Source organism: Mastigoproctus giganteus, chromosome 6 (assembly GCF_048544385.1).
Source record: "Mastigoproctus giganteus isolate SK-2022 chromosome 6, ASM4854438v1, whole genome shotgun sequence".
NCBI classification, from domain to species: Eukaryota; Metazoa; Arthropoda; class Arachnida; order Uropygi; family Thelyphonidae; genus Mastigoproctus; species Mastigoproctus giganteus.
This window is the reverse complement of record NC_143580.1, coordinates 61,423,750-61,449,695: the sequence shown is the minus strand read 5'-3', so window position 1 is coordinate 61,449,695 and position 25,946 is coordinate 61,423,750. Positions and strand designations below refer to the sequence as shown.

General features: G+C 37.3%; 1 protein-coding gene across 1 annotated transcript in view; it reads right to left on the bottom strand.

Annotated features, from left to right (window-relative positions):
• LOC150084343 (G protein-coupled receptor GRL101-like) overlaps positions 1-25,946 on the bottom strand; it is a 129,073-nt gene that overhangs the window by 37,432 nt on the left and 65,695 nt on the right. Inside the window, exons 3-11 of the mRNA XM_090376190.1 lie at positions 22,596-22,700; positions 19,236-19,352; positions 17,205-17,330; positions 12,881-12,979; positions 9,595-9,735; positions 8,477-8,608; positions 4,055-4,183; positions 2,990-3,106; positions 668-787 (exon numbers count right to left, since the gene is read on the bottom strand). Coding sequence (XP_090232316.1) covers positions 668-787; positions 2,990-3,106; positions 4,055-4,183; positions 8,477-8,608; positions 9,595-9,735; positions 12,881-12,979; positions 17,205-17,330; positions 19,236-19,352; positions 22,596-22,700 — 1,086 coding nt within the window. The remainder of the gene's footprint in view (positions 1-667; positions 788-2,989; positions 3,107-4,054; positions 4,184-8,476; positions 8,609-9,594; positions 9,736-12,880; positions 12,980-17,204; positions 17,331-19,235; positions 19,353-22,595; positions 22,701-25,946) is intronic.

Here is a 25,946-nt window from a genome sequence, read left to right as displayed (position 1 = left end):
TGTCAAATGTAAATCTACTGCAATACTACATGTTCTATTCGATTTTGTATTTGATTAACTGAAGACTTTAGCCCCATATATTGGTATATACCTTCTGCATAAATCGCATCCTAATATTTCTTGAAATACTGAAAACAGTTATTAAAAAATCACCTTTTTAGAATTTTAGAATTTTTTTTTACCCTTTTCCACTCGCAGGTGTTGCATTTTTCTTTCTTAATATGAACACGGCCTTCAACAAAAGACGCGCGAAGACTGAGTGCTGCTACTTCGGCAACTTTAATTAACTAAAAGGATATTAAAAAACCCCTGTAGTCACCCACAGATTTCTCGCTCTAGCTAAAATGATGAAGAAAAGTTGGCCGTTACTCTGACACTGATCGAAGTCTCTAAAATTATCTCCAGTTTTTCTTCGCACATCAATTTCATTCATCTGAGTTTAACGAAGAATGAGGATGTCTACGTAAGGTACTTCATTTTTCGGTAAACATAAGGGAAGATGCAAATTTTATTCCCCTATTGAATAAATAACAACATCCAGATATTCATGTAATACTTGCAATAGAATTTCAAATTTGTAGTTTATATTTCCTTTTAAGTCTAAGATTCATTAGCCAATATTAATTACATCAATCACGAAATCGGATTAGAATATATAAAAACTTACCACACATTTCCTCATCCGAACCATCCGGACAGTCAATTCGGAAATCGCACCACCACGCTTCTGGAATACAGGAACCGCCGTTGCAACGAGCGTACTCATCTGGACATTCAGAAATCATGGCTGCAGTACATTTAATTCTGTGTTACATTCGAGATAAAGACGGTTAAGCAATATGCATCTACTTCAAGGTACTTAAGTGAATACTTTCAAGTCTTTCATTCATTACGGCTAATTATGCAAATGGTGGTGATTAGTAAGAGTGCATAAGGATCTGTTAATCGACACAACCCTTTGTTTGAATGCTAATTTCTCGCTCACTAAAATAAAAATTAAGAGATCATTCTAATATTAAAATAAAACATTATCGATTTATGAGTAGAATGAATCTCTTTTTGTAGAAGGAGATTATCATAAGATTAGATTATATTGTGGCTCTTTTCCAGCCTTGAAATTGTCTTCATGGAACATGTCATGGTGTTGTTAATTTTTTGCTGTTCATTTAAGTATCTGGCTACCTGAATTTACAACTAATCTACCATCATCTTTCCAGTAGCCATCAGACTATTTCCAAATGTTTGCATTGTATTATACTAAAACAAAAAACCTAATTAGATGCATCTGATCTGCGTTAGATTAACAGCTTCTAAAAGTAGCAAATGGTTAACTGCTTTTAATTAAACATCAAGGAATATTCGATTTATAAGTCAACTTTATAGAAATCGTTATCTGGAGAAGAGTCTTTATTATATGTTGGAGGCGGGGCGCATTTCATTCCTCTGGAAGTATTGAGTTTGGTGAGTCCCAGCTGTTTTTTCTGTGCTGAGTGTCTGTGTGGAAAGTCGATAACTCGAAGGAGTGACTCTTTCTTTTCAAGTTGTGGTTCGCCGAACACCAGTGGTACGCCAGCATCCTTCTTATGATCGACACGATATTTGCATAAATTTATTTTGAATATGTAAATAATGGAAAAGAGTAAACTGAGTTACTCGCCAAGGTATATTTTTGGTTTCAAAAATCCTCTTGGTGGCAATAATCCACTACAAAAAAGTTTGTCATCAGGAATAGAAATATTCGTATAGAAACATTGCATAAAAATATAAAATTAAAGAAAAGTAAATAATATTTGTGAAACATAAATCCAGTTCTTATATAGTTCTTGTAATCTTCTTGGGAAGATGCCCGCTGTTTTCCTCTTTGTTGACAACCCCCTTGTTGCTACTAAGGAAGTTAATAAATCTGTCACTTCGTTGACACGCTCTAAATTTCCTGTAAACTCTGAAATCTTTCTACAACGCAGTGGATTCGAACAACTTACGCAGGAATGATTCTGATGGAAAAAAGCCAGATGCATTTTGCCTATTTTTCATTTGAAATTGAACTTAGTGCATAAGATCAAGGAAACCTTTAACCATAATTAAATATTTTATCCAGTTGTTAGCAGGAACTCAGCATTAACCTAAATAAAAAGTTTTAAGTTTATGCACGCGTTCCGGTTTATATTAAACGCGTGGTATATTAACTGGCCATATGTGGCCAGCCTTTGTGCAGTCCTGGACTGAATCATTGAGATTATCCGTTACTAAAACACACGAATTCTTATAACCAGTCATTTGCTACCGATAATATTAAAGCAGAAAGACTGTCACATATCCAAAAGATCGTGCGCTCTCTTGGTATTACTTTAATAGAGTTGTTCCATCTGTAGCCACGGGCCACTGGTGGATTGCAGCAGCTCGGCTGTGGTACGGCAAAGGATCGCCTATCAACCAACGCCGCTATGTTATTTATCTGTCGGCAGCTTTTAGGTGACCTTGCTACGGTCCGAAGACCGGTCGTTGCGAAACGCTGCTGGAATCGTTTCCATGGAAACCACAGTCTCAGCGAACTCACTTAATACACCTTGCTTAGCGTTCTGGGGACGTTGCCATGTCAATGATTCCTTATCAGTCTCTCCAGTGCTGTTTTTCGCTTTTCTGTCACTTTCTTACGTTAAGCCAGGCTGGAAGATTGTCACTATGTCTGTGTAACTATTGTCCTTTAAATATCTTCGAGTACAGTGTCAGGGGATGTTCTAAATAGCAGTCGACGGTGTGTCAAATGACATCCACTTTGATGTATTTAGAACTCAATGTTTTGGTGAGTAGTATTTGATGGTGAGGAAGACAAATTACTGTAAAATTACCAAAATTAATCATATAAACGTGAATAATTGAACACGCAACATTCGGTAGTTTCATCCTGGACACTAACCACTAGGTATAGATTACCCTAAGTTCATTTGATACGTAGCAGGCTGTATTATATATTTGAAAGATACATTACCACATCCAACCTCGTCGGTTTTGTCCATACAGTCGAAAACTGTGTTACATCTTCTGTCCATAGGTACACACTGGCCGTTATCACAAAGAAACTGGTCTTTGGAGCATGGTGGATGGACTGAAATGTGAAATATTTCATTTATTTCGATGTAGGCAGAAATAAACAGCTTCTGAATAAATAAAAAGTAACTAGAATTATTTTGAATGTCCTTTTATAGTCAAACTTTGGGTTCGTGTTCTACTGCGCATAAGGATGGTGAACAAAATTCATATGGACTTAGATCTGGAAACGTGACCCTTCCGAACTATCCGGCCACCTGTGGAGGATACATCGAGGAGGATCCTGGAAGGTGGCAAATTCTTCGGGAGTAGCAACTCTATCTATATAACGCGCAACTAGTGCAGGTCCTGCCACAAGATGATTTTCATCCAGGTGTCCTGATTGGTTCATCCTACTGCCACACTCAATGACCAAAATTATAGTAATTTCTTGAAGAAAGAACTACCTCCATTGATGGAAGAAGTTCCATTGGAAACATGGTACTTGTTGTCGAGAATTACTAGATACATAAGTATTCTGGCCGTTGGATAGGTGGACTAACTGCATTGCCTGCATGGTTCATCGATTTAAATCCACCGGATTTCTTCTTATGGCGACACCTCAAGGCTCTTGTTTCCGCTACAACGGTTTGTAAAGTACAAGTTCTCCGAGAAAGGTTCGTGAATGGTTGTCGAATTGGACCACTCCAAGAATTCTCAAAAGTGTTTGACAATTTTTGAGAATATGCTGAGGCGTGCTCCTCAAGGAGGCCATTTCGAATGTTTTCTCTGATGTAGCTGTAAAGGGGAACTTATCACTCCCTTAATAGTGTGTATTAATTACTTTAATAAAAAAAAATGAAGTTGGCAGGCATCCTTACCTTCACTTGAAGAAAAAACGAAAACGGGCCATAAACCAGACGGAAGCGTTTCTGGATATGAACCTTTCTATGTTCAGTAGAACATGAACCCTAAATTTGGAAGTCTTTCAAAACACTCCATACATGAATGAGTCAAGGATACTTACAGCATTCAGTTTCATCTTCTCCTCGCAGACAGTCTTTCACGTGATTGCATTTAGCTGTAAAAGGAAGGCATCTCCCGTCTGAACACCAGAAGTGATCATCTTCAAGCAGACATTTCTCTAGAGTGACATCTAGTGGTAAAAACGGAGAGGTTATATATACCATGAGGGGTTTAATTACTGCTAATATGGTTTGCCAAGACAGGTTTTAGTTGTAACTTTAAAAATATAATTTATATTTAAATAATCGTGCTTTGGGTTTTTCTTTTGTTGAATCACGGTGATTATTGTTCACAACTGTCGACAGCTTTTAGGTGACTTACTTAAATAGCTAAATTTATAACTATTGCTTGAACAATGAATCAAAGTATTGTTGCTTAAACAATATAAATGGAGAACCAATAATTATTTATTGGTTAAACAGTTCAGATGGAGGACCAAAATCGTTTTTTTTTTTCTGTGAACAGCGGAAATGGAGTATCAACAATCGTTTGTTGAGTGAACAATGGCGAATTAACAGTCGTGTTTTGGATGAACAATGGCAATCGGGGAACCAATGGTCGTTTGTCGAGTAAAAAATGGCAATGGGGCGATCAGCAATCATTTATTGAGTGAACAATGGGAAAAGCAACAATCGTTTGTTGAATGAACAATGGCAATGAGGAATCAACAATTGTTTGTTGATGAACAATGGCAATGAGGAATCAATAATCGTTTGTTGAGTGAACAATGGCAATGAGGAATCAACAATCGTTTGTTGAGTGAACAATGGCAATTGGGAATCAACAATCACTTATTGAGTGGGCAATGGGGAAAGCAATAATCATTTATTGAGTGGACAATGGGAAAACGAACAATCGTTTACTGAGTGGACAGTGGTAATGGGGAACCAAGAATCATTTATTTAGTGTACAATGGCAATGGAGAACCAACAATCATCTTTGGGGTTAAAAGTGGCAACCGGGAACCAACATTCGTTTGAGTGAACACAGGATGAATTCTCATTGGGTAAACTATGAATGCAGCGTCAAAATAAAAACAATTATTTCAAAACGAAACGTTAAAAGACCAACGCATCATCGCAATGAATAATGTCAGAATTATGGACTGATAGAAATTGATCAAATGCCATTAAATATCAACCGAAGTTGATGAAAATTAAGTCCATTATCTATATAAACATAGAGAGAAAAAACTATAATGAGGAAAATTTCACAATATACTTTATCTCTTCTTCAGGGTCTGGATACTTCAAAATGTATCCTTAATATACATATAATGTAAAACAAGTCAGCCCAACTGTTACTTAGTATGTCATCCGATTTTACACTTCTTTACCAGCTTCCTTAGCCTCTTAACGTGTGCAGTTCCACGAATATCTCTCTCCAATAAACAGACAAAAATCCATATATTTTATGAGGACTGTATCTCTAGGAAAAACAAATATTCTACACAGTTTCTTTCCGTCTACTTGTTGTTTTGAAGTGCTTTTACCACAAATGGCCTAATGTTCTATATATAAGAATTTTACCTTGCTATAAACCAGATTATTGTCATCTTTCTGCAAAGGCTTTTGGGAATAAAAAGGCACTTCGTAGAACGGAGAGAAATATAGTTAAGAAATTCATTCCAAACACTTGTGGGATGGTTTGTCAATGACTTCTTTGAGACTCCTTTATGAGGAAACTGGAACTTCATTTAAGATAAAGTTTTATTGATTCTCCATTTTCTCTCCCTTTGGAGAACGTTTTATCAATTTATGCTAATAGAATTTATCTCAAAGCGAAGATAGTGTTCATGTCGAAAGCATTCCTTAAAGTATGGAGTATACGATAGTTTCATCGTGTTGTTCGCACTTAAAACTGTTCCTTTCACATGTAAATCAGGTCTTATAGCCATTTTCTTTCAGGAAAGTTCCACATTGTCTCCTCCGTAATATTCTACTCTCATCAAAATCGGTACTATAAATGGTGCCTGCGACTTATTAATTCCATAACTGCTGGTAAATCAGTTATTCTCATAAAGTGGAGGATCCCATTATAGGTACCCTATTTATAGCACTGCTTCGCGACATGTAGCTGTGTAACCACCTTAATTTCAAATGCACAACCAGAGAACTCTACAGATTTTGATCTAATGAACGAGAATATAAATTCTGGTAATTTTAACGTTTCCATTTTATTTTTGGTATGGTCAATCCAGTCACTGTCAAAAAAATTAGAAACCTTTATTCAGTATCTAGCTGGGCCAACTTAAACCCGAATTAAATCACGTACACGTCGCGGGATGGATTCCACTAGATGTCTGAGGGAGTCTAGTTCCAGATTTGACCATTCTTTCATTAGAATATTTTTCAGACGATTTATTGTGGTCAGTAGAGGCCAGCGAAGCCGAAATGCCCTTTACAACGTATCTCAGACATTCTCAATTGGATTCAGATCTGGAGAATTAGGCGACCAGGGTGGATGTTGGAAATCTTGGGAATGCTTCTCAAAAATTCAGATCCAATTTTTGCACGGCAGATGGTTGCTTGGTCTTCTTGAAAGAATCCATTGCAATCTGGGTGAAGTTTGCCTATTGCGACAGAAAGATATTCGTTGGAGGTAACACGATCTTCTAACGATATGAATAGACCAAGTCCATACCAAAAGAATATACCCAAAACATGATACTACCTCCAGCCGCATGAGTTGTGGACACAAGACAATCTTGTTGTATGGATTTATGAGGTTCACATCATACTTTTAGTGTAAATTGAAACTTGTCAAGCCACATGATCTTTTTCTACTGATCCAAGTCCATTCTTGGCGCTGGCGGCACCACTCCTGTCGAATCTTTTGATTTTTTTGCAGAAAGAAGTGACTTCCATAAAGGCATACGACACAAATCTGAGATCCTTCAACTCCTGCCACAACACTCTGTTTGGAAATGGATTTGTCTTTGCCTAAATTGATTTTTTCAGTTATTTGCTTGCACACTGGACCTATTCTCACTCACAATCGGCTTTAAATTCTTACTTTCGACACGGCAGTGGTTTCATTAGTTTGTGGCTTCTTCTTAACCTGCTCCAACAATAACACCTTTCTGAAATTGGAAAGATCGCCTATCTTCTTCATGAACAGAAGGTTCCTCGAAAGCGTACAGTATTTATCCGATGTCGTGGAACTTTTGATCATAACATGTGACAACTTACGTTTGCAAACCGTACATTTAATCATCTACTCATGCCAGTTGCAAAAGGTTTCTAATTTTTTGTCCATTTAGTGTAATATTTCCATTTTAAAACCCTCACTCAGTTAATTCTTCTGGTAAATTTTACAGAATTAAAATCCTTAATATCTTGGTGATATCATTAATTACTGGTTCTTTTCTGATCTAGTTTTTCTTAACTTTAAGAATAATTTTTTCTTAGGTAGTTCTGAAGTTTTCTTCGAGCTAATCCTACTCAATAAATTTCGTAACTGAGTTTTTACTTTAAAGCTTAGAATTGCAACAATAACTATTCCAGCCATGACATTTCTTAGGGATCTTTCATCTAAATTGTTTCCTCGTTTTTCTTTGCCTTATTTTTCAATATTTTCTAATAAAAATTAGTTAAGAAGCTGTTTCTTAACTAATTTATGATATTTGAATTAACGCCCAGTTGTTATTATATTGAAATTATAAGTGATGTGCGTTTCAAGAGAGAGATTTTCAATTTTGTAGGATGGAAAATCTGGATAGATGTTCGATACTTTTGATAAGGTAATGTATATGAAGAAATAAAACAGAATTGTAATGGCAAAAACTGCAAGTCTTACTTACTGTATATTTCACGTCATTTCTTTATAGTTTTCGGCTTTCAATGAATATTAAATAGATGATCTACACTGTATTACTAAAAGTATGAGGAAGCAGATAAAATTTTAGGGATTCATTCTGTTTGCCCTATTAACAAAACTTTGACCACGAAATTTTGACAAATGAAATATCCTGTGTCAGTATCGTCATTCTCCAATTAGCGTGTATCCATGTTATATTGATAATTTGAATTCTTAAGATTTTGAGATAATATCCGGGCAACGAGGCAAAATGTAGATAAATTCTCCCCACACCGAGTGGAAAAGACCCGATTTTGAGTCCCTTCGATGACGCGGGGAATTTTTATGGGCCTTTTTCATAACGTGGCTGGACTATTCGGTCTCAGGAGAAGGTAGCGTGGTTTTTTCTCCCGGAAACTGGGGTTTTTCGTCCAGAACAATATGGACTCAGTTGCAGAGCGCCTAAAATCCAACAACAAGATGGAGACCGATACAGGGACTTTTTCCAGAGGGGGAATCCAACTATATTATGCCCTACCATCGATTTAAAATTAGAAATAAACCGATACAAAATAAGCATTGGATATTAACTTCCTATTAATAATTTTCACAGTAATTCACTTACCACATCCAAACTCATCTGCACCAATGTCGCCAACACGACAGTCGTTACGTCCGTCACAGATGTGCTGAGCAGATATGCAGCGTTCGCTGCGCGTGCAGAAGATCGTAACCTCCGAGTCACAGAATGCCACCCCTGTAATTAAAAAAAAAGAAAAAGAAACATTGAATGATTGCAAGAAGAAATAACTTCATAAACTATTAATTTGAAGGTTTATCTTTATTTATAAAGCCCCTGAAAGAAGCTTTCCAAATTCTTAAGTAATTGAATGTTTTTTTCTTCCAGAAAATTTAAAAACTTAATGCTCTGATCTCTCATAGCATTTTAAAGAGGGCAGACATTTCTGAATAAATTATCGGATGAAAACACCCTTTAGTAATGAAGCCCCTGGCATATTTTAAACTCATAAATTCTAAAACTCTTAAGGGATTCTGTTCAACGCAAAAGGAAAGGCTTTTCATCGAAATAAATGACTATTTTTCACCACGACAATTCGCCAGCACATAACACTTTAGATCACCTCTAAGATTACTCGACGCATGCTTTATGCAGCTAACCAACCAACAAAAGAATATTTATAATAATATTAGCCTCATTACTTAATTTCTCACCTCTTAAGTAGGTCGCCACTTATCCAAATCTGATGACACGCTCACGGTGTTCTTGTAATATGAGCTTCAGCATTGGACATAAAAAGAAAACGCTAAGAACAGCCTCTGGTAAAAACCCAGACATGCTGAAATAATAATTAGAAGCAACACTGTCTGATAGAAGCTCCAGGAACATTTTCGAAGTGAAGCTGACTTAATTTAATGAACAACAAATGCGTGTTATTAGAGACTGAACTTTCCATCATTTGCTTCTCCTGGGGGCAACCGGGCTTTTATTTCCTCATTAATTACCCATCTTTCACAGTCAAACTTTTCTCAAGACAATCAGCTGGCTAAAGTTACACCGATCCATCGTAAGTAATTTGCGGTTGGCTTTGTTCTCACGTGTCGCATTATTTCTTCTCCTCGACCACCCCCCCAAAGGCTGTTGTCTGCTAAATCCATTACCGAGTATCAAAACAAAACAGCGAATACTTGAATCGCGTACTAATGGAATAGACTTTACTTTACCGTCAACGAGATGGTACAGATGATGACAATCCTTCTCATCTTCACAGGTGTTGGAGCAGTCGCAAACGGCATCACAGACGTTGGCGTTGGAGATGCATCTTGAGTTCCTGCAGCGAAATTCCTTGCTTGTACAGTTTCTACCTGTGGGAGGAAACCGATTATTTTATTTTATTTCAGACCCTGCCGGCTGTAAGGGGATGATTGCACGAGAATCTAAAGCACACTGTTTTAAAGTACTACAGAAGGGAATAGAGATTTCAAATATACACTGCTTATAATTCGATATATTTATTACACGAATACTTAATATTAGTATAAAATATCTTTAATTGGATATAATGACCAAAATAAAAGATTTCTGCTTTAAGATCGATAAATCAGCTTCACTAAATTGAGTAATACGAGGGGGAGGAGGTTCAAAAAAGATTTGTATTCACCCTGAATTCAATTTTTGAAGTCCTCTGATTGTCCTTCAAACCACGAATTGGCAGCAGAAATCGCATCATCATCAACAGAAGTGTGTTTCATAAAGAAAGAACTTCAGGGCTGGAGAGAGGAAGAACTCTAAGGATGCAAAGCAGGATGCGGCAATATTTCAAAACCCACATTTGGTGGGCACACCTGCGAAGAATGAGCAGGAGCATTATTGTGGAGTAGGCTTGCACCTTTTGACAGCTTCTTCCGTCTTTATTTCTTTTATAGAAGCGCGTAGCTTTCTGAGGAGCTTGGAATAGTAAATTGCCGAAACAGTACAGCCCTTTTGAAGATAATCTGTCTGTATTACACCATACTGATCCCAAAAAAAAAAAAACTGACAGCATCACCTTGCCTGCACTTTTTGCCTTTTTGGGGGTTGGTGATTCTGCATGCTTCTATTGTTTTGATATTCATTTAGCTTCGAGATCATAATGATGGATCCAAGTTTCTTCCATGGTGACTAGCCATAAAAAAAAACTCCTCTTGCTTTTCCTGACAGAAATAATACAACACGCTGGTAAGGGGTCAGAAGTCTGGAACCTATCCAGCAGACACTCTACTCATATGCAACTGTTGATGGATGATGTTCTCCACAGACCCTACTCTAATTTGGAGCTGTCAAACTAGTTATTTGACGCTAATACTGTGATCTTCCAGGATTACTGCCTCAATTATTACAACACTCTCTTCTGTTTCTTCATCATGCAGTGAGGTTCTTCCACATTTGAATTATTTATATCAATGTGCAAAGACACTATAACTTGGGCAGTCTTCGCCATAATCAGGGACATAAACATCCAAAACAATCAGAAATTGTTTTGGATGTTTTCCCTTGCAGAAAGAGGAACCAAATCACTGATCACTCCCCACAAAGATGGAAAATATATCGGTCCAACTTAATGAGACTTGCTGAGCCACCGCTATATTCATTACATGCTATATGTCTACCATGCTATATGTCATCCTTGGACTCAAGGGAGGTTCCCACGGACTGGAGATGTGCAAATGTATCCCCAATTCACAAAGGGGGATCGAAGGGTGACACGAGTAAATACAGACCAGTTAGTTTAACTTCTGTTCAGGGTAAAATAATGGAGTCACTGGTTAAAGATGCATTGCATGATCATCTAGACAAGACTGCAGCAGTAATTCAGACACAGCATGGGTTTGTTAAGGGAAAGTCTTGTCTGACAAATTTGATTGGTTATTATGATGTGGTCACAAAGGAACTGGATGCAAAAAATAATTTTGATATCATATATTTGGATTTCAGGAAAGCTTTTGACACTGTTGCACATGGAAGACTATTGTACAAATTGGAGCAGAATGGTATTAAGGGTAAGTTGCTACAATGGATAAAAGGATGGTTAAGTGCTAGAAGACAGAGGGTGGTAATCAATGGGTGCTGCTCTTCTTGGACTAATGTTATTAGTGGAGTCCCACAGGGTTCGGTGTTAGGTCCACTGTTGTTTTGTATATTTATCAATGATATTGATGAAGGTATATCAGGCTTAATGTCGAAGTTTGCAGATGATACAAAGGTTGGCACGGTTGTTAATGAAAGTAATGGCAGCGTGCTACTGCAACAGGATCTAGATAATTTGGGCAGATGGGCTAAGAAGTGGCAACTGAAGTTTAACCTTGACAAATGCAAAGTACTGCATATGGGTAGAAGTAACCCCAGAGAAACGTACCAACTGTGTGGTACTACACTTAAAGTGGTAGAAAATGAAAACGACCTGGGAGTAATTGTGCAGGCAGATATGAAGTTTTCTGAGCAATGCAGACAGGCTGCCAGGGCAGGTCATGGGGTTTTGTCAATGATATATAGGAATTTTGCTAGCAAGGAAAAGGAGGTGATTATCCCTCTGTATAAGGCAATGGTCAGGCCACGCCTTGAGTACTGCGTACAGGTCTGAAGGCCTCATTTTAGGAAGGATGTAGATTTACTTGAGCGTGTACAGAGAAGGGCAACAAGATTGGTGAGGGGAATGGAGGGATCCTCTTACCAAGTGAGGCTTAAGTTCTGCAAATTGCAGTGGCTGGAGACTAGGCACCTGCGCGGTGATCTGATTGAGGTATATAAGGCCTTGAATGGGTTGAACACGCTGAATTCTGATGGGATCCTTCCACTTGTTCAGATTACGAACCTAAGGGGGCATAAATTCAAATTAAGAAAAGACAGATGTAGAATAGATGTGCGGAAATTTGCCTTTAGCCAGCGGGTGGTTAATTGCTGGAACAAACTTCGATCTGTCTCTGTGGAAGTTGATAGGTTGAATAAATTTAAGGAGGAACTGGACAGGCATTTGGAGGGAATGGTGTGATTTTTTTTTTTTTTTTGGCTGATGCTGCATAAGCTCATACATTTGCTTTCTTGTATCACATGCCACTACTACTACTATTTGCAAAATGGCTTGCTGTACAAGTATGTGGAAACCCATTGTCTTTTGGATTTTGAAAGGGGAAGACTTGTTGGTGGCAGGATAAAAAGTGTGGCTTCACCACGCCATAACTGGGGCAATATCTTGATGCCCCAGTTATGGCGCATATAAGAAAATATATCGGGCTGCATCTCCAGATGTCTTTCGTAATTTCGTGGCATCATGCTATGGCGTCTTAAGTAATTATCCACTTCCTAGGAGGGCCCGGACACATCATTAGGTGGGTGATCATATTCCAGTAGCCACTAAGTGTACATTAAATAAATCTAATGTTTATTAGTAATCACACAGAGTATATATATATACAACTGGCTCATACATATTAAAATGCAGTATTTTAAAGTAGATGGTAGATGTATATTTACAATTTAGTTCGTCGGCATGGTTTTGTGGACAATCTGGCCACTCATCACACCAAACTGAGATATGAGCTAGACGACCATCACCACATTCTACGAAATGCTCTAAGAAGAGAAAAGAATGGTTATTTTATTAATAATCTTAAATTAATCGTGATCAGTAATTACTGATTAATCAAGAACTCATAAAATATACTTGCACAATGATATACCAGTGCGCTAATGAAACATCCTCCAGAGGACATTTTAAGAATATTAGGGGGAGGATCAGCGGAAGGGATTATACAAGAGAAACCTTTTTCTAAACCATTCTCTTAAATCTGGATTGCTAATTCTTCTTTAAATGAAGAAATATATTCAATTTCTCTTTGATCCAACGCCTTTCTTCTTGAAGGTCAATATAACTATTCTTCAGATTTATGCATACTGGAATTAGAATTCTAGAAATGCTTGCAACTTCTTTAGTAAATTGCAGGTACCTTCAAATGAAGACACAAATATATTCAAGGAAGGCGCTTGTATTGAAGAAAAACTTTATGAATTCAAGAATGGTAGATCGCATCTCTTAGAGATTATCTCATTAGCTGTGAAGGAAATAGTGAATAGACCACCGGTTAGTTTTTTTTCTTTGAGAATATAATGCCCATTCAGTTGAAAAGAGATTACATCTTTACCAAACTTATTTCTTGCGAAAAATAAGAAATTAATTTTAAAAACATGTCTTATTTGATTTAGAAAACGATACGAATGACATCCTACTCGAACACGTGTTTCCACGGTGGAATGCAAGCTAATGAAAGGAAAATCTTACAGGGCTACATAAAGGGATAATGTCGAAATAGACATTGACAATAATAAAGAATGGCTGCAGAACTATTCAGGAAATAGGGTTATTAATTTCTGTGGGCTGACTGGATAGTGGTAAGTTAAAAGATTTTGAATTAAAAAGAAAACTTAATTCATCCGAATGATGCCATTTCTATTCAAAATATGCTCTGCTATCGTTGACTTTAGAGCTTGATCTATTGGGAAACTATAACGCCATTGTCCCAAAAGTTTCAGAGACTGATAGCGTAAAAAAGAATTTAACGAAATATTGGCCATTACTTCCTTCAAAGTAGTCTAGTCTTCTGCATCATAATCTTGGGAAGAGATGGAAAGGGGGGGATACTTGTTCCTAGATAGAATTTTTTATCAATCTTGGTTCGCTAACCCATCAAAATATGTGTGTAATAAAACTGCATCAATAACGGAAGGAACTTTAATGGTATTTTTTCACTTTGTGGCCGAGTTAGTCGGTCTCGGGCAAGGATAACAAGATCTATTATAAGGTGAAGTTTTCTCCCGGAAACTCGGATTTCTCATCCAGCAGAATAGGGAAATCAGCAAGAGAACATACGCAATTTATGCGTGAATACACTTGGGTGGATGTGATTGTTCTTGGATAACCCTAAAAGGAAGAATAAATTTCTTTTACCTCTGCGAATGAATAAATGAATCGAGAATTGTACTTGCATGCCGATCCAAAGAAAAAATTCTTTATTTTTTTGCTAAGCTTAAAGAAGAAAATTATGTTTGCTCTTTGTTCGACCTTTTTTGCATATCGACTGGCTGCAACGGGTGATTTTCAGCCAAAAATGAATGGCCATCTCCTCTCTCACCTCATTCCAGCATCAGGAAATAGTGAAATCTTTTTTAAATATTGAAAAGTGAGTCTAATTGTCTATGAGTTCCAGAAATTTTGAGAGAGAAGTGGCCATTCAAAAATATATTTAACAAACTTAACATAAAAAAGTTATGATTTTTATATACAAATAAGCAACGACACCATTTTGAATTGAGAGAGAAGTTATAGGATTACAATAATGAAAATTCATCGAAGAGTGGGTCCATAATAGAGTGAAGTTGAAATCCCTGTTACAGTTATATCGGCAAACGAGAAATATTTTCAGAAGAAATTACACTAAGATGGAGTGTTTCCAATGACGAAGATTATCAGAGGAAGTGCAGTGTTTCCAATGATGAAGTTTATCAGAGGAAGATGGAGCGTTTTCAATGATGAAGTTTATCAGAGGAAGATGGAATTCTTCCAATGATGAGATTATCAGAGGAAGATGGAATTCTTCAAATAATGAGATTATCAGAGGAAGATGGAGTGTTTCCAATGATGAACACTGTCAGAGGAAGATGGAGTGTTTCCAATGATGAACACTGTCAGAGGAAGATGGAGTGTTTCCAATAATCATCAGAGGCTATTTTTAATGGAAGTTACTATCTTTTAAAAATGTTCCCATAAAGATGAGGACATTTTATAGTTTAACTATTAAACATGCGATTTGTAACTTAACTTTTATAGAGCAGTGTATAAAGCAGGCAAGTACGCCAAGTAATTTTTAAATAATATCTCATCTGGTGAATTAACTCTTCATATGAAAATTTCCACATTCTTAACTGTCTAAATGATAATTACCTCGTAAGTAATTGAAAAGGAGGTTTACGTTTGTCAAGGGATAAATTTTTATAAAGGAGTGGCTTATGTTAACAGAAACGAACTTTTCTGATAGTGTCATATTCATTAAGCGCCTGTTTCATAAATTCTATGAGGGGACAACTTCAACCTAATCAAAGTATGAAGAATATATTAGGAAAACAAGCCCCAGTTTAATGAAGTGGTGGCATGTAAAAGAGCATAATGAACACTCTAACAGAGCTGATAAATAAATTACCAACTTTATAAAGCGACCTGGTGAGAAATGACTCGTACTTCAGTTCGGATCTGTCACAAAAGAAAGAAAACATTGTCCTGGTTTATTTCAGAAGCTGAGGGTTGATGTCATATTGTAAAGAGTTATTTATTACGTATTCATTAGAGTTAAGTGCAGTTATAGAGCGTAGTGTGTAATTACAAAGCCTAAAGTCTGTTTATTTACAAGCATCTCTTTGTCAATTATGAACGGCTTTGTTGATGTAACCGGCATAGAATTCATATAATTAAGAGATGAAACGCTTTAAGGCGGATCGCTAAGCTCTTATATATGAGTAATTAGCGAACTAATCACGCTAATGAAGATCTGTGTGGTGAGTGATATTATTGATGAAAAGCTCTTGACAAGAATTTTATTGGGAATGTACTTTTTGAGGGAAAAAAGATTCGCTTTAAATTGCCTTCATTTTAATTAAGTGGCCAACGTATTCAGATATTAAAACTGTTATATTATGCGCTGTACAGAATATATTCTTATAAGACAGATACAAAATATAAAAACCGAACGATAAATAACTGCACTAACTGGCCACTATATTAGGACCATTCCCCAACCTACGTTCATAGGTTAGGAAGAAGAAACGTTTTTTAATTATTCTTCAATAAATGTAACCTTGGTATTTATGCTACTTATAATAAAATATTCTAAATGTTCAGTTCTTTTTTTAATAACTCTTTATCTGTCAAGTGCATGTATTCTGCGTCGGTTTCCTCTTTTGTGGGATGAAAACTTCAAAAATTTAAATCTCAGATGATTCATCTGAATATCAAAAGTAACTCCCAATTACATCTTTGCATCAATAGCCAAGAGGTATTCAAAGATAGTTCCTGCATCACACAGTTACCCTAATGTTAAATTCTCATTTGGCTGTTTTAAATGCTTCCACTTGTTCAATTGCTGGATGATTGGTGGTGCATCATGATATTAACGCCCTAGTGAGTGACATAGTTGGTATAGTCACCGTCCTTCCCACACCAGGTGGAAGAGACTGAGTTCGAATCCAGTCAATAATGCCAAGAATTTTTATGGCCTTTTCACAACGTGGCCGAGTTATTCGATCTCAGACGAGGGTAGCGTGGTTTTTACTCCCTAGTTTTTCGTCCTGCAACTCTTCCACAGAACAGACGCAATCTACAGACATACAGCACAATGTGGACTAAGTTGATTATGCGCTTAAAATCTTACAACGACCAACCAACCTGAAACTAACAGCCTACTGTTTCCACTCCAGCGTCTGTTCTGTAATTAAGGGACACCATGCTGTTGCCACTCCAGCGTCTGTTCTGTAATTAAGGGACATCATCCTGTGTATAATTCTGTTATATGTTAGAATTTCCAGGAGATTACCAGTGTGTATAGTTGCTATTGCAAATGTTTTGAAATTCCAAAGGATTGCTACCTGGTAGTAATCAGTGAGGAGCATCTACAAAGGTTTAATCAGTACAGTTAGCGGATATGAGGAAATGTGTAACAAAGCCTGAGCTAGTTCAGGCTTTGTTACACAATTAGTGGAAAAGAACTAATTTCATTAAGAAAAAGATACTTGCAATGATAAGGTCGTTTACCTGACACATTACATCTCATTTCGTCACTGCCATCCATGCAATCGTATCGACCATCACAGAGAGATGACCCCCGAACACATTGTCCATTATCACAGGCATACTCTGCATACCAGCATTTTCTGAAAGCTAAAGTTTTAAATCGTACTTTATTTTGCAAAACAAAATAAAAAAAAAAAACATACAAAACAATGTTGAATACAACAAGATAAATATCGATTATATACACTATATTGCTAAAACTATCCAGACACCCATGAGATTTCGGAAAAACGAACCACAAAACAGCCCAGAGTCTCAGCCTTTATTCCACTGAACATCTTTTGGAGGAACTGTACCGTCGGTTTGGGGCCAGGCTAAAAGGCCCTCAGTGAGTTGAACTGGCAACTGCGATGAAGAAGGCATGGACCAAGACACCGCCTTCCCTTTATTAAAAACTAGTTCAACTCCTCCAGACTAATATTTTCATATATGATGGGTGTAGTGCATGAAAATGCATGTCTGCTCAGTTAATATGCGTTATTAAATATTGTATTAATAAAGGTCCTTTGAAACATGCAGATGTCCACTTACTTTTGACAATGTAGCGTATATTTATTATATTCAAAATGTTTTTTTAATGTAAAGTAAATTATCAGGAATAAATTTCAATCATTTTCAAATCCTGCTACATGGGTTTTATCAATAAATATTATTCATCCCTTTTATGGTGGAAGAAAAGATTACTTAGGTTTGTTGATTCAATTGGAAATTTTCTTAGCTTCAATAGATTATTTTAGGATACGCTGTGGAGAAGATCCATCAAATGCTTTGGTATTAAATACGCGTTTACAAATATTAATTCAATTCAACTTGTAGTTCAACTGCAAATAGGCAGATATTCCTCTAATATCGAAGTACAGTTATCTCTGCTTGCGCACTAACTCTCCATAATACGACAAACTCCAGGGGAGTGCTTTAACCGCTTTTCTATATCGATCCCTTCGGTCGAAATGTTTAACTACATTCGGGGATATCAGTGGATGACATCTTCAACGCCTATTAATGTATATTACCAGAGTATTTACCTTGAGAAATTGAATTCGATGTTTCTCAAAGATGCACCAACCGAGATATACGATGTCGGGAATTAGGCTGCCAACTTTGATGAAACAGACAGTCGTTTCCAACCACATACATTTGCGGTTGGTGGTTATCAACGGATTATTCGGATGCAGCCTCTTAACAGAGAGGATATTATTTCGTTGGAAACTGAGCATTAAGCATGGATGTTGATAACATTACAAACAACACAGTGTTGTTTGAGAAATTTCACTCAGCGAGTACAGAACGGATTTTACTGTTGACATATGAAATCCTATCACGCTGAATCTTTGGAGATTGAAATCCTCGAGGCCAATACCATGAACAAACTTGTATTCAATAACAATTTTGATTATATATAAAATACTCTAGGTTTAAAATGTATACTTTTCAGGAAAGTTATTTGCGTAAAGTGGGAAATTATTGGATATGATCACAATTTCATAATTTAATTTTTGAAATTCATTAAAAGTTTTCAGGAGTACGTCCAGGAATTCTCTAGTGTTAAAGAAAACCATAGTAGGATTGGCAGGAAAATATATCCTTAAAAAATCAGGCCCACATTCGAATTCCTTTAGCAGTTTAAAACAAAATGAAACATTCTTGGATTGTGATAGTGAGATTTCCTACCGGGCACTCCGAATTTCTTTGCACTTTATTCGTATTGGCTTTTTTATAAAATATAACTGGTATATTATAAAATATGATAATTTAATTCATTACAAGTATCTTATTAGGTATCGCAGTAGAAAGAACAAGGGACCATACACAGAAATGGCAAACGATGATAAATACGTGTGCGTACTTTTTATGATCCCCAGTGTACATACAACATAATTTTAACGCGTTTAATATATTCTAATTGAATTATGGGATATTGTGTAAAAATAATAAATACTATTAACTTAATATGTGACATAAATTAATAAGAAAAGTAAAAATGATACTTACTACAGGCGTGTTCGTCCGAGTTGTCCCCACAGTCATTTTGGAAATCACAGACGCTGTCACTTGGTACACAATAATGGTTGTCGCATTTGAAATGAGTCTGGGGGCAGAGATAGGTTGCTATGGAGACATAAGGAAAGTTAGGCATAATAAGAAAAACATAATCGCGTTTTGGAAGTTCTTGCTTCGTGTTTGATCTTTTTAAGTATTCAAGTTTCATAGTTGGAGATTCCAGAAATGACACTTCGGTTCTCAGAGTAGAAGTGACATTTCTTTGGAACAATACATAACTTAGTTGACAGAATCGTTAGCATCGCTAGACCAGAATTTCAAGACCACGATAACTGATTCCCCCTAGGCGCCTCCGTAGCCAGGTGGGAAGGGGCAGCAGTGAGTAGCACACGCTTCTTGATTAGACCGGGGTTCGAGCCCGTCACCACCAAATACGGAGGATGCGGAAAGGTCAGGAATGACCACCGCATGTTCACGGAGCAATATGGCCTTAGTTGCTAATGCTCCTAAAAACCAAATAACAAACAAACAAACAACTGATTCCCCCCCCTCCCAAGTGGACGATATTTTAAGATATGAGACATTTTTCTAAAGCTGTATATTAACACAAATTCTTAGATTTTTGAGACGCTCTTTGGGTCCATACTTTCGATTTTATTCTGACTTCCATATTTAACAGGGAACTGAGAAACAGTTCTAAAAAAAATCAATTTATGGCTTCTAGTACACTTTAATGAAGCCATCGTGTGAACCTGTCAGTTGGCTGTGGCCAACCAGGTGTTATTGAGGGGGCCATGTTTTTTTTCTCTCATTCTTAGAAACATGTGTCCAGTGTGGGTTTCCACGGTAACTTGTCACGAGAAACCATTCTCGAATATCGGTCCTTTTTTTTTTTTTTTCTATCTTCAGAATGTAGATGCTAAAGAGGATGTTCAGATACACCAGGACAAGGGATGGGTTCATACCTTCCACTAGTGTCTTTCATTTTTCTTTTAAGCGGATATTTTTTCCCATTTTCTTTTTAATATATAATTCAGTTTTCAAGTTAAAATGAGCCAGTAGATTGATCTATTCTTTCCTTAATCCTAATACACCTACTTCCATAGTAATCTAGACACCAGTATTGGCGCGACATTAAACTTCACGTGATGTAACTCGTGTAGCTTGCGAAGAAGCGGGTAAATATTTGGTAAGGTAGTCTACCAAAGAACGACGATGAAATGAGGGGGCCAACAAGAAACGTCGAGCAGGTACAAGGGACATTTATAGGGGTCATATAAGAATTACCGAAAAGTCACATTACGGAAGTCGATACATGATGCTCGAAAATATGGTCACATGACATCAGTACTGTGTATGATTCCTTCGAAACGGTTAAACGGGCCTGACAGCTGGGAACCATGCTCGATATAAGGGCGTCTATAAGATTATGTGGCAACAAATCCCATTTTTCCACTAGCACAGACTTTAGCTCACCAAGTGAGCGAGGAGCTGACTGTAGGCGTGCAATGCGGCGCCCAAGGGCGATCGGATTTAAATCTGTTGATCGTGCTCGCCAAGGCACTCGTTGCATATCTCCAGTTTCAAGAAATTTCTCCACCACTTGATATATATATATATATATATGTGCATTAGTTTGTCGTGCATGAAAAGAAAATCTGAGCCAACCTCACCCCTAAAAAATCGCAAATAGGGTTCGAGGATCTGTTTTTGGTACTTCTGCACAGTTATAGTACCCCTATCAATAACATGAAGAGGGTTGCGGCCGTTGATCATTATTCGCTCCACCGAGAACACCGCCTCGACGTAAGTGTTTCTTTCTCTGATGTTGGAGGGATGGTACTGCATTCGTGGTTTTCGCTAGATGAAGTAACGTCTAGAATCTGTTTGTAGGCTAAAACATGACTCATCACAGAATAGAACTGTACCCCGTTTGTCAGGGCTCCAAATCACATGTTGATGGTACCAGTTTCGACGAGCTCTGCTGTGGTTTGGAGTTAGTGGGATACAAACCACTGCTTGCTTGCGTAGAGTTCACTTCAATTAAGTTTCACAGTCCGGTTGGAAATGTTTTCACCTGTGGCCACAGCAACCTCAAGAGACAGTTGATGACAGGGCATTGAAGGATCCGTCTTGCTGTTAGAGCCAGATAGCGGTTTGCTCTGGTTGACGTAACCTTTGGGCACCCATGGCCAGCTGTTTTTGTAATGGTTCCTGTCTCATGAAATAGCTTTTATGACGACACTGCGTGACACATTAAGCCAACGTGCCACCTCCACCTGCGACTGCTCGGTTTAAAGTCATCCAACGGGCAGCCATCTCAAAGAATCATCTAGACGACGATGACTTGCAATCCTGAGTACTGGAGATGTGGCCATCCCACTGAGCAAGCCAAAACACGGAAATAATTTGCATAATGTGCAGCTCTAAGATGGTAGATCGATTTCTATTGGATACTCGGAATTTTAATGCCAGGATGCCTATTATATCAATTTTCGCCTTCGACGACACTGTTTACAATAAAATATTCATGAAAAACATTTTGTTCTGTTAATTTTGTCGAGCAGTGTCGTTGAATAGAAAACTCAGTACTACCAATTCCCGACTTACGTAAGGGTTACATTCCGTGAAACTTTACGTAAGTCGGAATTTAGCCTACATAAAATAAAATATTTGCTAAATTTTGTTAATAAGTTCAAGAGAAGAATGAAAACACAGTGCATGTACATATAAGTGAAAAGAAAAGGAAGAATAATTTAAGTTACTGGTGTTCATTCTTCTGTAAAAATTATCGAGAGATGAATGGACAGTGGCCTTTCTTTTCTTCCTATGTCTCTCGATAACAGGACAATATATCATATTTTGCACTTTTAAAAAAATGCGTGGCATTGGAACCCATCTTTTTAATTAGTGGCAGTGTGATCCATCATCTCAGCTGCAATCTCATGGAATATGCTCAGAATAACAAGGGGGAAATTGTCGAAAACAAGAAAAAGATTGAAAGGAATGTCATACGCTAAACTTTAATATTAGTCTTATGGAAAACTTTATATAAGTCCTGGGAATTTCTGGCGTAATATTTTATCGCAAATAAAGCGTCTTCAAATACGAACCGAAAGCCATAACAAGATTAGAATCTTATCTAACCTTGAAGGTCGTTGTTTATTCATTCAAGGATATTTATTTAGCTATCTTATTGCATTATCTTATTCTCAGTGTTATAAAATTCGGCTTTTTGTTACTGATTATCTGCTGTTAAGGATTCTGTCATCTGTCTGGTTTCTTAAAACGTGAAAAAGGCGAACAAGAGGAAGTAATGCATATTTCATGCGTTGTACTCATTCAACTCACCACAGTTTTCTTCGTCGGAGCCGTCAGGGCAGTCGAGTTCCCTATCACAGCGATGGATCTGATCAATACATGTGTCATTGCAGCGGAACTCATGAGGGAGGCAGCCTGTAAGCAGAAATTGGCGCATTATATTATGCTCCACTTCGAAAGCAACAAGAAGTGTTGCTGGAATTTGTTATACTCAATAGAACTACAAGACTTTATGCGAAAATTTCAAAGAAAGGGGTATTTGGTTTGTTACTCTTGAATTACGCATCCCCATCTTTGTAAATTTTCTTTTAGATTATTTGTTATTCTTAAATTTAGAACCTATATCGATTTCAACTTGGGCTATAAAAATTCATAATCAACAGAAACCTAGATTTAATTTGTAGTAGATCCATATCCCGATATTAATATGCATGCATGATAAATACTTTCGTTTAGCAGCAGAATTTTCCACAGTCATTAACAAGTTATTCTGCACTTAATAAAATTTAATTATGGACTGAAAGGTTTAATTAATGTGTAACGTTTGAATATCTCCGTATTCTTGTGCAGTACCCCTACTAGCGGGGGGGGGCACCAAAGTTCTAGGGTATCGTGTTACATCAACGTTAAGAGAAACGCTCTTTCGGGTGAACGATAATCACAAGGACACACGAAATGTTGTAATGGCAGTTCCGTGTCTCTATATTCTGCAAAGCTTTTAATTATTCTCATTAACTATTTTGTTAGTTAATTTATCATGCTTAGAGTGTCCTATAAGCAAGATAGGAGCAGTTCCTATGTAGCCATTAGCCTCACTCCCTTACCTTTTCATAAACAGTTGATCTCACCTGGAAAGACCCAATTTGGAGACCGACCCAAGTTTCTCGAGGTCCTTTCAAATACATAATTCAATTTTAAACGAGATATCAGAAGTTTCCTGTATGGAATCAGCAACGTGTGATGGTTTGCGCGAGTGGACTGCCGTTATTTGTGGCGCTAGTATCGCCTGTAGAATGATATACAATACTGTGGAGAAATCAGCCATATTCAGCTTCATGGTGTAGAGAAATATATTAAAAATTTATTGATGAAATGATTATTAGACAATAAAATGCTGTTCAGTTGGGTTCAGATCAGTGCTGGCACCGCAGCGTTCCGATATTATTCTCTCTAAACCACACGCTCACAATCATTGCTTTATGACATGGAGCGTTATCGTGTCAAAAGGTGCAAGGGCCACAATGTAGGGTACAATTTCCTGAAATCACAGGGAATGTTTAATTCCTGAGAAATAGCACTCGCAGACATTTATCCCCACACAGTCATTTTCCCCTCCAAAACTCTGCTCGCTCTTTCTCTATGCCCATCGTTCGATGTGCGTTTGAAATGAATTCCGGTCTCAAGTTCTGAATAGGCCAAAATATTTGCATATTTCAGAGACGCAAGCAATTTCCTGCAATCTAGGGATGTACCATAACTTTTGGTAGGATAGTGCATTGCGCAGTATTCTAATAGAGGTGGCAAAATCCCATGAAGGTTATTAGCGATCTCATCGCGTTCATTAGACCCTCCCCGAGGACAAATCACAGATATGAGCTGTAAACCTGGCCAATATCATCGCTGGCAAGGCAAGATGGGTTCCATGCCAACTGAATGCCAGTTTGACAACAGCACGTGTTCGCCATGTCACAATAAATGTACGTAGTGTTTATTTTAAAGCTAACCACAATCCAATAGCGTCCGTTAGCACCTCTCTGGATTATGTACCCTGTTTACTCGGTACATCAAACAAGATCTCTACCTATTCAACTGACCACTGGATGCATTTCGCTTTGGTAATACTTTATGAGCAAATATGAACCAACCATCAGAGAGGATAATAGCAGCTGGTGATTGGCACAGAGACAAACATAATTTAAGAATTACTTTTATCATTTAAGTAATCTATTCGTATGGGAATAATTACTTTTAGGATTTAAAATTAAATTATATCAATTAATTATTCATCAAACTTTACTTTTGGGCTTTTGAACTGTAGGAAAACAATTCATTATAATTTTAAATGGTTCCCCTCTGGTATGGCTGTGAGATGGTTACACCTAATACATATTGCATTCTGTTGCTTTGCTTTCGTTTGGGACTCTGGGAAGTATACGTTTCCTTTGCAGATATTCTTGCACTATTTATTAGAGTCTTGAATATTTTATTCTTTCGTGTGATCTCGGCTAACTAGATGGTTTATTAACACGACATATTCTGCCTTATGAATATAAATTCACATCTTTGCATTCCGAGCAGATTAACCACAAAGTTGTACATCGAAGTTGGTTTCTTTTTAAAAAGAAAGAGTTTTAGCGACGCCAGACAAAAATTAGTGATGCATAACCCTTCCTTTAGCATGAATTTTCTTTGGTACTGATCCAGCTGGACGCCTTAATGATTTAGCTCAATATTAGACCATTCTAAAAACAATTGAAGCCGTAATTCATACAGATTTCGTGGGTGCTGTTGTGTTTTCACTTTCTGTTCATGATAGTCTGATACGCTCTCCATAGGATCGAAATCTTAGTGACTTCTCTGGGCCCTTGTGGGTAGCATAGTTCGTAGAATCGTGGTCCTCCCACACCGGGAGGAGATGACCTGAGTTAGAGTCCCGTCTGTGACTTGAGGAATTTTATGGGCCTTTACACAACGTGGCCGAGATAGTCGGTCTCAGACGACATTAGCATTGTTTTTTCCTCCGGAAATTCGGGTTTTTTTATCCAGAAAACAGCAAATCGACCACATTTTATATATAGCACAATGGCATAAGTTGCTGATAAGCCTAAAACCCTACAACAACCTTACTTTGAATCATTTTTCATTGACTAGACGCGATATTCGTCCCCCACCACAGTGACAGATTTTTGTGACCACAGTTCTACTTCTAATGTCTGGTTGATTTCCACTCGCACTATCCCTTAAAAACTCTTATTACTCTTCTTTCTGAAAAACCAGATAATTCAGCACTTATTTAACAGAATGTCCTTTAGACCTTCCAAATACGATCACTCCTTTTGTCCACTCACTTACATCTCCACGTCCCATCTTTCATGCTGGAAACCCTTGCTCTTTCAGTCGCAGCAGGAATATCTGTAAATAGTGAGCACGGATTAACCTTAAACTCTAATTTCAGTGTTTTAAGAAAACGAGCATGTCTTCAATCTGTTATGTCTTAAATATCACAAGTGACTAAATTTTTGTCTGGTGTTTTTATGTCAGAAGATTATAAATCCGAAGTTGGTTCAGTCGCAGAGTTCATGACACAACGCAAGTGTGGTTATCGCTGATGTCGGCTAGCCGGAATATTGGCTAATTTGGGCCACACATGAAGATTTTACT